Source organism: Bufo bufo, chromosome 4, assembly GCF_905171765.1.
Source record: "Bufo bufo chromosome 4, aBufBuf1.1, whole genome shotgun sequence".
NCBI classification, from domain to species: Eukaryota; Metazoa; Chordata; class Amphibia; order Anura; family Bufonidae; genus Bufo; species Bufo bufo.
Genome location: NC_053392.1, coordinates 201563835 through 201576824, shown reverse-complemented (window position 1 = coordinate 201576824; position 12990 = coordinate 201563835). Strand labels below are relative to the sequence as shown.

General features: G+C 43.0%; 1 protein-coding gene across 2 annotated transcripts in view; it reads right to left on the bottom strand.

The window, feature by feature from the left end:
* FNDC3B (fibronectin type III domain containing 3B) overlaps positions 1-12990 on the bottom strand; it is a 420792-nt gene that overhangs the window by 71310 nt on the left and 336492 nt on the right. For both annotated transcript variants that reach the window (XM_040428242.1, XM_040428241.1), the window contains exon 22: positions 9267-9547. In XM_040428242.1, coding sequence (XP_040284176.1) covers positions 9267-9547 — 281 coding nt within the window. The remainder of the gene's footprint in view (positions 1-9266; positions 9548-12990) is intronic.

Below are 12990 nucleotides of genomic sequence, written 5' to 3'. Positions count from 1 at the left end.
CCATATATGTCATGCGGCACTTTGTCAGAGGGGGCGCTTGAAAATTATCTTGATGGGGGATGCTCGATCTAGGTTCTTTCCCTATATAAGCTAATTCAGGAAGCTGGGAGAACCCTGACAGGCTGTGATCGGGGTACCCGCCCTGAAAAGGGCGACCCACAGCCGCTGGAACCTTGGGTCTATTGCTGTCAAACCCTAATAGTGATCCTTCCTAATGTACAGATGTCCGACACGTTTCACCATAAGGAATTATGGTTCTTCAGGGACAAAAAGTATATCGTCGGGGCGTCTGGTGCAGTGGCAGCGCTCCCGCACGTGTATTAAGGCAGTGGCAACTAATGAGTCTATGTGTCTATTTTAAGACATATATATAATCCTATCTCTGAAAAGTACACTAAGATGATGATATTAACACACAAATATATACAGGTTTTTGCAGAACACAGTGTCCGTGTGTATTTACCATCATAAACAAATATATAGCGATCGATAACATTTAAAAATGATCTGCTAGGTGGGCACAAGCATTTTACAACCCTCCTAGCAGACATGCAGTTCAATCTCTAAGGAGACACACTAAGATTGAAATATTAGCACATAAAACTGTGCATCATTCCTTCTATGTCAGTCGGGATAGCAGGATGTTAATGGAAATCGAGCACAATCAAAAATCGAGTATGTTTGACAAATGTCATAGTTTGGTCAGATGGATACAAAATTTATTACAAAAATGGCTTATATGAGATATATTCATTTAGACCCTTCGGTGTCACAGAGTTTAGTCTATATATCCATTTAGTTTCGGCTCGCAGGATCATCTTGTCCCAGACTCCGCCTCTCTGCCCACCTAGCAGACTGTTAATATATGTTCATTGATTGATACATACTTGCTTTTGTAGGCATATGCACACAAACACTTTGCCCTGCAAGGACCTGCCGGGGACGCGGTGCTAGATCCCCATAGCAACTAACACGCCCACCACTGATGTCATTTCCGGTTGCGAGCGAAGCGTTGCTGACTGGGCGTAACTGATCATATTGGCCCAAGGATCGCACACATTCGCTCAGTACGGCATGACAAGCACTCATACTTATACTTCTAATTGATTTGGCACCACACAAAGAAGATGAGAATCGCATGAATTGCGATAACATTTTGGCATCCCTGGGTGGGCAGACAGCTTGCGTAACTTCCAATTCCAACACCACGAGTGGACTTGCGCAAAACCATCAGACGAGGTCACATGCTGCAGCAAGGCAAGATGTTTGATTTCTTACATACCTTCTCTGAGCCTTTTTCCCAAGTAGAGTCTCAAGAGTTGAATTGGCGTTATCGCGATAGAAGGGTTCAAATTATAGCTGATCTGTCCTTTAGAATGAAAGAACTCGACTGAATATTCCTTCTTTGTGTGGTAGGACATGCTGGAACTAAGCGGGAATTGATAGACAGCTGAGTCGGATATTTGTAACGTAGAATTGGATCCCAGCCAAACTCTGACGAGAGTTCTTGGTAGAGTGAGATTGTATTCCCTAATCGGAAGAATCTAGATTATCTATTTTTGGAGTGCCCCTAATTGGATAAATTTTTGTCAGAATTTTTTTTTTGTTGTTTTAGTTATTTTGTGGTTTCCCAATTATGAAGTATCTAGGTTAAAAAAAATTGTGGTTTCCCGGTTAGGAAGAATCTAGGTTAAATATTTTGGTGGTTTCCCGATTAGAAAGAAGCTAGGATAAATAATAATTTGTGCCCCCTAATCAGGTTAGATAGCAGCCGAATATCTTTAAAACTGTGTGTTCCGTAGGATAAGTATTGCTTGGATATATTTTAAGACTATATGAGTCCCGAAAGGTTGATAATGGCTGCACTGCATAGACAGTGTTTCTCTATTAGGAAGAATTTTAGTAAAATATTAATAAAGAAAACGGGGCAATTCTAATGTTACAGGATATAATGAGGAAATGTTAACAGCGGCTCAGCTAATGCAAGAAAGAGAGGAAAATGTTCCAGTTAGAAAGTTGAAAGCATTTTGTGATATCGTGTAGCAGAGCTATTCGGTATTATCCGGAAATACGTAGTATTGTGTAAGAGTTCCCCCTAGAGGCTGAAATGAAAGTTTGTGGTTAAAAGGAAAAGGAAAGTTGATTAAAGGGTAATAGGCTGGTGCAAGCTGAGTTATGGTGAAAATTTCTATGAAAGTGATTGATAGAAGTTGAAGTTGGAGAAATGAAATGAGCAGCATTTCTATTGCAAGATGGAGGATTTTGAATCCTATAGAGAACAAAGAAGTTTCCATGTGGCATTCCATCCCCCTTTCTCAAAATCTGCTGTAACTGACACCAGCTATTCTGTGTTTTTTAGTTCCACAATAACTTTTCCTGTTTTCTTTGTCCTCTGGAATGTGCTTCTCCAAAGGGAACCCCTCCCATCATGTATTCTGCTCCTTTCTCTTCCATCCCCCTATTGTGCTCTAGAGAAGCCCCCCCCCCCCCAGGAATTCAACCCCCCTTATGGTGGGGGATGGTAATTGGTAATGCATCTGCAGACTATGAAGATACTAACATGTGTGTTATCTATAGATCTTCCAGACATGGCTCCATTCATGTTATGGGTCCCAGTATTGGATTAGATTCGATGATGTCTGCAAATAAGGAGCCAATAGTCTTTTCTTAAGGAACACCCCTTTTGTGATGTCATGTCTGCTATTTAAGTGAATGTAACTTGAATAAATTTGTACACCTGCGCTGCCGCTGATATCTGTGTTTTCTAACCCTGCTTTCTATCAGGGAAGCCGCTGCTGGTTTTCCAAAGTTGAGTCCCCTGCCCGGAAAACAAAACATGCAATGCAACAGCTCTCTGCAAACCAAATAAAGTACAAAAATGCATAATAATTGCTAGTGGTATACTTATAAATTAGAGATGCTTGGCAAATCATTTTGTACAAAATTATTTGAGCCCGTCTGCCACACGTCAAGGCGTTCTCTGTAAGACGGGTTCCTAACACTAAATTCTACCTGTTATGTGCCATGACGGCTACCATACCATTCATTTGGCACCAGGAGTGGTGTGGAGTGGGCCCGGCATGCATGTTGGTATCTGCATTCCTTGGATATAATGGAGGCCATTTTGGCACCAAAGATGACAGAAATTAAAGCAGGCCCAGCATGCATCTTTGGTGCCGTCATGGCACATAACAGGTAGAATTTAGTGTTAGGAACCCGTCTTACAGAGAACGCCTTGATGTGTGGCAGACGGGCTCAAATAATTTTGTACAAAATGATTTGCCATACATCTCTAATTAGTAATAAGTATAGCACTAGCAAATATTATGCATTTTTGTACTTTATTTGGTTTGCAGAGAGCTGTTGCATTGCATGTTTTGTTTTACAGTGTTGTTCTCAGCCATAGCAATGTGCCCCCGCGCATTGGGAGGTGTGGCTGGCACCTCAGTCGTGCACTCCTGACCAGCTCGTCTGCCCCATAGGCTGATTTTTATTAGTGTGAGTATATAGCTTGGCCTGCTCTCCCTCACTCACTGGAAGCCATTTGGCACCAGGAGAGATATAGTTGTGGACTCTCATTGCATTCTTTGGTGGCCATTTGGCACCAGGAGTGGTGTGGAGTGGGCCCGGCATGCATGTTGGTACCTGCATTCCTTGGCTATAATGGAGGCCATTTTGGCACCAAAGATGACAGAAATGAAAGCAGGCCCAGCATGCATGTGGAACCTACACTCCCTGAATTGTATGGTAGCCGTCGTGGCACATAACAGGTAGAATTTAGTGTTCGGAACCTGTCTTACAGAGATTGCATTGACGTGCGGCAGATGGGCTCAAATAATTTTGTACAAAATGATTTGCCAAGCATCTCTAAATTATAAGTAAAGCACTACCAATTATTATGCATTTTTGTACTTTATTTGGTTTGCAGAGAGCTGTTGCATTGCATGTTTTGTTTTACAGTGTTGTTCTCAGCCATAGCAACGTGCCCCTGCGCATTGGGATGTGCTGACTGACCCCCTTTTTCTTTGCAGTTTCCCCTGTCCGAATTCACATAAGCATATAACTGATTAATATTGGGTAGATGGATCCCCACGCTGATACACACAAAATACTATCCTTTATGCCTATAGAGTATTTCCAACTAATTTGTAATCAGTTCTCACCTGTCTTCGGTGTTCACAGGATCAATGGTACTGTATTGCAGGTAATCCTCTTACTTCCTCCCGAGTGTTGATGGTAGATCGCTCCGCGTTTACGCTCACCCTCGCTTGCGCACGCTGCTCCGGCCGGTAGCTTAGCGTTCGCATGAGGGAGCAGACAGCTATTAGTCCGGGAATGTAACTTGAATAAAGCTCTCTTGCACAGGGGGATGAGAAGATCTTTCCATGAAACCAACTAGTGTGTCTGGTCTCATTATAAAAGCAGTATGGTGCACTCATACTTATACTTCTAACTGAGTTGGCACCACACAAAGAAGATGAGAATCGCATGAATTGCGATAACAGGAGTAAGATTTCCCCCTTCTCCCATAAGATATTGATGACCTATCCTGAGGCCAGAAAGAATCCGCCCCAGAAGCCTCTCCCGCGGCTACAGTCCAGGCGCATGCGGCCCAAGCAGGGCCTTCAATCCTTCCCCTGCCACAGATCATGGACCCTACTAGAAAAGATATATATGCTGCAGTACAACAATGCAGCTCCGCTTTGCTTACTTTGAACACTTCAGTGGGATCACTGCAGGAGAATATGTCATTTATACGACAAGATATGCGGAAAATAACAGAAAGAGTTACAGAAATGAGGATCGGGTGGGTCGCCTGGAGGATCAAGTTCCACCGGTAAAACGCGACTTAGCCAAGGTCATACATAATATTACACTTCTGATAAATAAAGCGGACGACCTGGAAAATAGGTCCCGTCGTAACAATCTTCGCTTAATAGGAATTCCAGAAAGAGCTGAGGGACAATATCCTGTCCGATTTTTTGAAGATTGGATCAGAAACACGGTTGCTAAGGACTCCCTATCTCCTTTCTTTGCTATTGAAAGAGCGCACAGGGTGCCATCTCATCCTCCGCCTCCAGGGGGCCCTCCCAGACCAGTTTTGATGAAGCTTCTACATTTCCAGGACAGGGATATTATTCTTCGTAAAGCCCGGGATCATCCAGATCTCTCCATTGGTGGATATAAAGTCTCAATTTTTCCGGACTTTTCGGCAGAACTGGAACGACGTAGAGCCCGCTTCCTCGATGTGAAACGTACTCTAGGGTCCAATGGAATTTAATATTCTATGCTCTACCCGTCTAAACTACGTGTGCAATTTCAGGGCAAAACCCACTTTTTTGAGTCACCGGAGGAAGCCTCTCGTTGGACTGAACAATCGGGATGACTTTCCGCTATGCCGAGGGAAGATTCATCGTCGCAGACCTGAAGATGGTCTTCTGTAGCTATGACGGACATTTGCCTTCACACTTGGGCGGATGAGTATTCTGCTCTCTATTTGCAGTAACCTTACTTTTTTCCTGCAGGATAGTATCCGTTGATAAAACGATTTTTTGCCCTTTCCTGATGTAGGTTAATATATATGCTTTCTCAGGGGCGCTGCTTGCTGCTGTGGTGGTTTTTTGATACCGCACAGGACTAAACAGCCACTTGTCATGTTTACTTATTAATGGCCGGGGTTGCTGCTTGGGAGTTCTGATGACTATTTTTATGTCTACTTTTTATGTGGGCTTGTTATTGCTTTCTATGTTGTGGGTTGCAGGAAAACATTCTGTGCCTCACACTATCCGTCAGGACTACTGAGAGTGTCCCTTCTTGTAGAATTTACTCTTATGTTTTCTTTCTTTTGGGGAATTTTCTGAGCAGAGAGACAACATTTCTTACTGTGATACTGTTGGGCGATGGGCTTTGGTATAACGGATTTCTTATTATCCTTCAGCTATATGTACCGTTGAATGATGGCGAGTAAAACTAATATTATAGCGTGGAATGTAAGAGGCTTGGGTAGTCCAATCAAGCATCAGGTGGTCTTTACAGCTGTTCAACCTTATCAACCAGCCATTTTATGTCTTACTGAGACTCATTTGTCACGCCAACACCACAGACTGCTTGCTAAGCCCTGGATTTCACAAGCCTTTCATTCTACCTTCTCTTCGCAAGCTAGAGGGGTTAGCATTCTGGTTCACAAAGCCATTCCATTTGTATGTCATTCTAGTAAACTAGACATGGAGGGGCGGTATGTTTTCTTACACTGCACTATTTTCATGGTACAGTTCCTGTTGGTAGCTGTTTATGTTCCACCTCCGTATTCCACTGTGGCAATCAAGGAGATTTTGGAATGGATCTCTTATAACCCGCAGATTCCAATTTTGATGGTAGGAGATTTTAATAATTGTCTTGACCCTGAATTGGACAGGTTTTCATCGTCCCAGGCTGCGGCGCCTTCTGGAGAGACCTCATTGGCAAGACTATTGAAGGAGGTAGATTTATATGATCTCTGGAGGATTAGATTTCCAATGGAGAGACACTTTTCTTGCTTTTCTGCCTCCCACTCCTCTCTGTCCACGATAGATTTGCCTATTGGGTCGCTGGAGGCCTCTTCTTATGTATCGGCAGTGGAATATTTACCCCGCAGCCTCTCTGACCACTCCCCCATTCATCTGGAAATGATGCTTGAGGAATCCGGGAGTCGTCTGGGCATGTCATTATGGAGGCTTAATCCATTCTAGATCCAATTATTGGATGAGGAAGAGCCACTGACCAGATTTATTATAGAATTCTTTGATAACAATGTAGAGTCTACGTCTCTGAATTCGGTTTGGGATGCCATGAAGGCGTATGTACGGGGCCTCTTTATTCAGAGAATCCAGAGATGCAAAACTAAGACTAGAGCACTTACTAAGGCCATGCAACTAGAGGTGCAGATATGGGAACACAGGTTCATAGGCGCCCTGTACCCACATGTAGAGGCCAAGTGGAAAGAGGCGCAAGCTAGGCTCAATGAGCATTTACTACATATAGCTAATAATAAGCATTTTTTTTTTCTACAACAAAAATATTTTGAGGCGGGTAGCTTATTAGCGAGGGTGATTTGTTCACAAGAAGGTCCTTCTAGAATCGCAGCAATACGGACTCCTGACGGAGATCTTTCCGTTGAGGATGATATTATACTAAATGTATTCCATGGCTTTTATAGGGAGTTGTACGCCTCTAAAATAGCAGTAAATAAAGGAGGATATTCAACAGTATCTTGCTCAGATATCGCTTACTAGGCTATTCCCGGAATCCGCTGCTCTCCTAGAAGAACCCCTGACACTAGAAGAATTAGAGATGGCCTTGAGCTCCTCTCCTAATGAGAAATCCCCAGGGTCAGATGGACTCCCGGCGGAATTCTTTAAGCGATATAGGGAGTGTCTTCTCCCTCACCTATTAAATACATTCAATGAAGCCTTACAGGTTGGTATCCTGCCCGCATCTATGCGTGAAGCTATAGTGGTAGTGATCCCAAAGCCAAATAAGGATTTAACTCAACCCGAATCTTATAGACCCATTTCTCTTTTACCACATGATGTCAAAATACTAGCTAAAGCACTGGCCAATAGGCTAAATAAGGTCATATCTCCGATAATACACAAAGACCGATCTGGGTTTATGCCGGATCGAAGCACAGCCGTTAATCAAAGGAGATTGTTTCTCAATATACAAAGACCGGAACACACAGGGGGCTGTCGGGCTGTAGTATCATTAGATGATGCTAAGGCTTTCGACATTATAGAATGGAGTTATTTATGGGAGGTCCTAACAGCTATAGGTTTGGGTAAAGGTTTTATCTCCTGGATACAGTTATTATATCATTCCCCAGTTGCGAGAATTAGGGCATATGGGTTGCTATCTGTATATTTCCCTCTACATAGAGGTACTCGGCAGGGATGTCCCTTGTCATCCTTGCTATTCGCAATCGCCATTGAACCCCTTGCTTGTTTGTTGCGTACATTGACACACTGGCAGGGTTTTCAGTTGGATCATAGGGAAGAGAGAGTTTCGCTGTACGTGGACGACCTGTTACTATATGTGGGAGACCTGCAGAATTCCATAGATTCTATAATGCAGGAAATTGTTGGATTTGGGACCTATTCCGGAATCACCATTAACTGGGATAAGTCCACGATCCTTCCACTTGATCCACTTCCAGCCTCATTAGATGTTAGAGGTCTACCCTTACAAGTGGCTGACAGATTTAAATATCTAGGGGTGTTGGTGACCTCATCTCCGACGGACTACATTAAGTTAAACATAGAACCACTGATTGTCAAATTTGTCACTAAATCTAATATTTGGTGTAAATTGCCTTTATCAGATATTCGTCGCAGTAATCTCATAAAAATGCTACTTATGCCTCAGTTGCTGTATCTTCTCCATAATTCTCCAGTCTGGATTCCACAAAGGCTGTTTTTTAAAATACAGGGGATTTTTAGGTCCCTAATTTGGAGGAAAAAGCAGCCGAGGATAAGTATTGCAACGCTTCAAAAAAGTAAAGAGAGGTGTGGCCTATCTTTACCAAATCCATGGTTTAATTTCATAGCTGCCCAGCTGCAACATTTTAAAGGGTGGCTTCAGATTGACAAGTTGGATTCTTCGGCTGCTATTATTTAATCTATAACGAAAAAAAAAGCTCCGATTGCCACGGTGGAATTAGGTTCCTCCCGCTCGGTCCCTAGCGACCAAAGTATGGTCTAAATTTAAAAGTATGACCGGTATTGATGGCTTTTGTGATGTTACCCCTTTATGGCGTAACCCTCAAGTGCGTGAGATATTTAGTCTGGAAGGTTTTTCTCCATGGGAGAGGAAGGGTCTATTGTTCATGGGACAACTTCAATCAGATGGAGTTTTTAAATCAGTTGCAGGAGGAGTTTAGCTTACTCAACAAGTTTTTTTTCCAGTATTTACAATTGAGGCATGCGTTTCAGATGCAATTTCCCAAGGGAGTGTGGATTTTTGACTCTCCCCCGTGGTTAAGCATTTATTAAATGGCTCCTCCACAAAGGGCCTCATATCTTTGCTATATAGACATATTATTGATACTCCCTCCTCTTCTACTACCATTAAGGCAAAGGTCCAGTGGGAAAAGGATCTTGGAGCATTGTCCCAGGAACAATGGATAGATATTCTGGCCCTTACTCCTTCTTTGACGGTTAGTGAATCCCAGCGACTATCACAACTGTACCTTATACATCGAGTATATAAAGCAGAAAAGAAGTGTCACGTACTGGTAGGTTGCTTCTGGCTGTAGATTCTCAATGACGTAACTTGTTACATTCTCTACAGAGATGGTATAGTCTCCCATGTCTATGTTGTACGCAATGATATCTGACCCATTGCAGCATGGTTCCTCCCAGCTTAGTAGTAGGCACACGGATGAGAGCATTGTACATGATTCTAGATGAGCTCCATCTATCACATAAAGGTTAGGCACTGTGTCTGGGGCAGAGGCTGGGGTCCTGCAGCTCACTGTATCACTGAATGGTCCAACTCCAGATACATTTACTGCCTAGTAAAAGAAAGATACAATATTTAATACATATGTAAAAGATTTGCACATACACATAGAAACAACTACAGAAAAATGTTGAGGTAGTAGTTGGATTCCCCAGACATAAGCATACATACTATTTCCCAGCTAAAGGGCTTGTCCCTAAATACATGTATCCTGTATTGGTTAGAAAACCTTAAAGGGGTTTACCAGTATTTATATAGCAATGGCCTATCCTTAGGATAGATCACCAGTATTTGATCGGCAGGGATCAAAAACTCCTGCATACTGTATGCAGCAGCAGCTCTGCAGTAACCAACTTCGTCTACACATTGGACGGAGATGTGTAGCTTTGGTGCTGGAGGATCGGCCATCAACATAAAAGTACCATAAACCACTTTAATTTGGAATAATAGTAAGCCCCAGACTTCCCAGGATTGTCTCCCTCACTGTGTTACTCCCATAAGTTTGTGCAATTATTTTGAATTGTACATTTCTTCTTTAACATAGAAGTTGGTGGATCCAGTCATCTGATTTTCGATTGCTTAAAGGGCTTCTGTCACCCCACTAAACTCATATTTTTTTTTCTGTACTTATAATCCCTTTCCTGCCATATTGCCATACATTATGTTATTAATAATTTTCGTTCAGTAGATTTAGCAAAAAACGTACTTTTATGATATGCTAATTACCTTTCTACCAGCAAGTACTGCGTCTACTTGCTGGTAGCAGCCGCAGAAAACCGCCCCCTCCTTCTGTTGATTGACAGGGCCAGCCGCGATCTCCTCCTCCGGCCCTGTCAGCATTTCAAAAATTGCGCGCCTGTGTTGATTCGGCGCAGGCGCTCTGAGATAAGGAGGCTCGCCTCCTCAGCACTCCATCAGTGCGCCTGCGCTGATGACGTCACCGAAAGAGAAGACGTCATCGGCGCAGGCGCACTGAGGGAGTGCTGAGGAGGCAAGCCTCCTTATCTCAGAGCGCCTGCGCCGAATCAACACAGGCGTGCAATTTTTTAAATGCTGACAGGGCTGGCCGGAGCAAGTGATTGGCTGCAGGTGATGTCAAACCGGATGTATACAGCGAGGGAGCCCAGCAGAGCATCGCAGGCCTGAAGGAAGGGGGAGCCAGCAGCGGGAAGCAGATGAGTAAGCTTCCATTTACAGGTCCGGCCAAGTGGGGGAAGGGAATGGGGTTTGCAAAAAAATAAAAACTATTCTTGCACAACCCCTTTAAAGAGGACCTTTCACCGATTCTTACCCTATGAACTAAGTATACAGCCATGTAGAGCGGCGCCCGGGGATCTCTCTGCACTTACTATTATCCCCGGGCGCCGCTCCGTTCTCCTGCTATGCCCTCCGGTATCTCCGTTCCCTAAGTTATGGTAGGCGGAGTCTGCCCTAGCGCTGGCCAATCGCATTGCAGAGCTCACAGCCTGGGAGAAAATAACCTCCCAGGCTGTGAGCTCTGCGCTGCGATTGGCCAGCGCTAGGGCAGACTCCGCCTACCATAACTTAGGGACTGGTATCTCCGCCTACTATAACTTAGTGAGCGGAGATACCGGAGGGCATAGCAGGAGAACAGAGCGGCGCCTGGGGATAATAGTAAGTGCAGTGAGATCCCCGGGCGCCGCTCCACATGTCTGTATAGTTAGTTCATAGGGTAAGAATCGGTGAAAGGTCCTCTTTAAGTTACTTTTAGACTAATGTAATCAAACACCTTTGGTAAACAAAGCAGACATGCTATGTCTTGAGATGAAACAAGCAACTTATGTACAAGCTATAAATGTGCTTGAATCAATACGTTCCTGCTGGAAAAAGTTGGCCCCATCACTATGAAAAAAATTAAAAAATTACAAGCATTTGGTTGCAATTCATGCTGCTAAAGTTAAAGAGAAAGAAACATTTTCCAGATCAGGAAAATCACCATTAAATAACATGCTGGTTAAATATATGCAGTAATAATTTGTGGCTGGGATTTAGAGCAGATGCCAATTGTCCATTATTATGCATTAATAGGAAATCCACAGTATAAGGCCTCATGCACACGACCGTGCTGTGTTTTGCGGCCCGTGAGCCTTCCGCAATTTGCGGAACGGAATGGGCGGCCCATTGTAGACATGCCTATTCTTGTCCGCAAAACGGACACGACATAGCACCACATAGGTGCATGACATGGCCAAATATGCCATGTATGAACAATATATTGGGACACACACGCCAATGAGGATGGAGTTCACTGGGGGTTCAACATAACACATAAATGCCCAAAAAAAAGGCCCTGAGGAAGCCGGACTTCACCGGCGATACACGCCGGCCCACCTGGATAGTCCTCAGCTTATACCTCACACCTATTCAGGTATTAGGTGCTCTGATGTCACATTATCATCCATTATTTATCTATTGTGAATTTTAGGTTGCATCTTTACCCGATTCCATTGGCTATTGCTACTTTGGACTATATACAGTATATTGTGCCCATATTTGTGTTTTTTTGGTGGGAGCTGTGTTGGTGTCTGCTCTTATTGTGTACCAGCACATGGTATATTGTATACAATTTTTAATCATGTTTGTGTGTCCTTGTAGCCGAATAAAATTTAGATATTGCTTTTATATCTAGTGGATGTGCATTTCATTGGGGTTTTCTTGGGCCATTTGGCTTTTTTCTAGGCAAATATGCCATGTAGTCGTATCCTAAATCTGGTAAATTTTTTTTACAACAATTCTTGAGCATGGGATTCATCATAAATCTATCCCGTAGTCCTGTATAGGAGCTGTGTAAATGTGAATAAAAACAGAATGCAATGATTTGCAAATCTCAAAGACCAATTTTTTCTTCATAATAGATCATAGAACACATATCAGTTGTTGAAAGTGAGACAATTTACCATTTCATGAAAAAAATTCACTCACTTACTTAATGGCAGCAACGCATCTCACATATTTGGGACAGGGCCATGTCTACCATTGGGTAGCATCCCCTCTTCTTTTAACAAGAGTCTGTAAACAGCTCTTTCTATACCCAGTCATGTGACTTTGGTCCCATTCACATGACTGTATTTTTGGTCCACATCGGATCCTCATTTTTTTCAGGATTGGATGAGGTACCATTAATTTCAATGCGAACAACACACTGTGTGTTGTCCGCATCTGTTTGTCCTTTCTGCAGTCCCGAAAAAAGATAGAACATCACCTATTCTTATCTGTTTTGTGGACAAGAATATGCACAATGGGTCTGCAAAAAAAAACAAAAAAACGATGCAACACGGACATCATTCATCTTTTTTGCAGATCTGCATTTTGTGGACCGCAAAATACATACAGTCATGTGAATGCACCCTAAGTAGCAAATTGCTTCTCCCTCTGTTTTTTTATTAGTACTTTTCCAGCCTTTTATTTCCCACTCCAACTTTTTTGAGATGTGCTGCTCCCATCAAGTTTCATTTTTTCATGAAATGGTAAAAT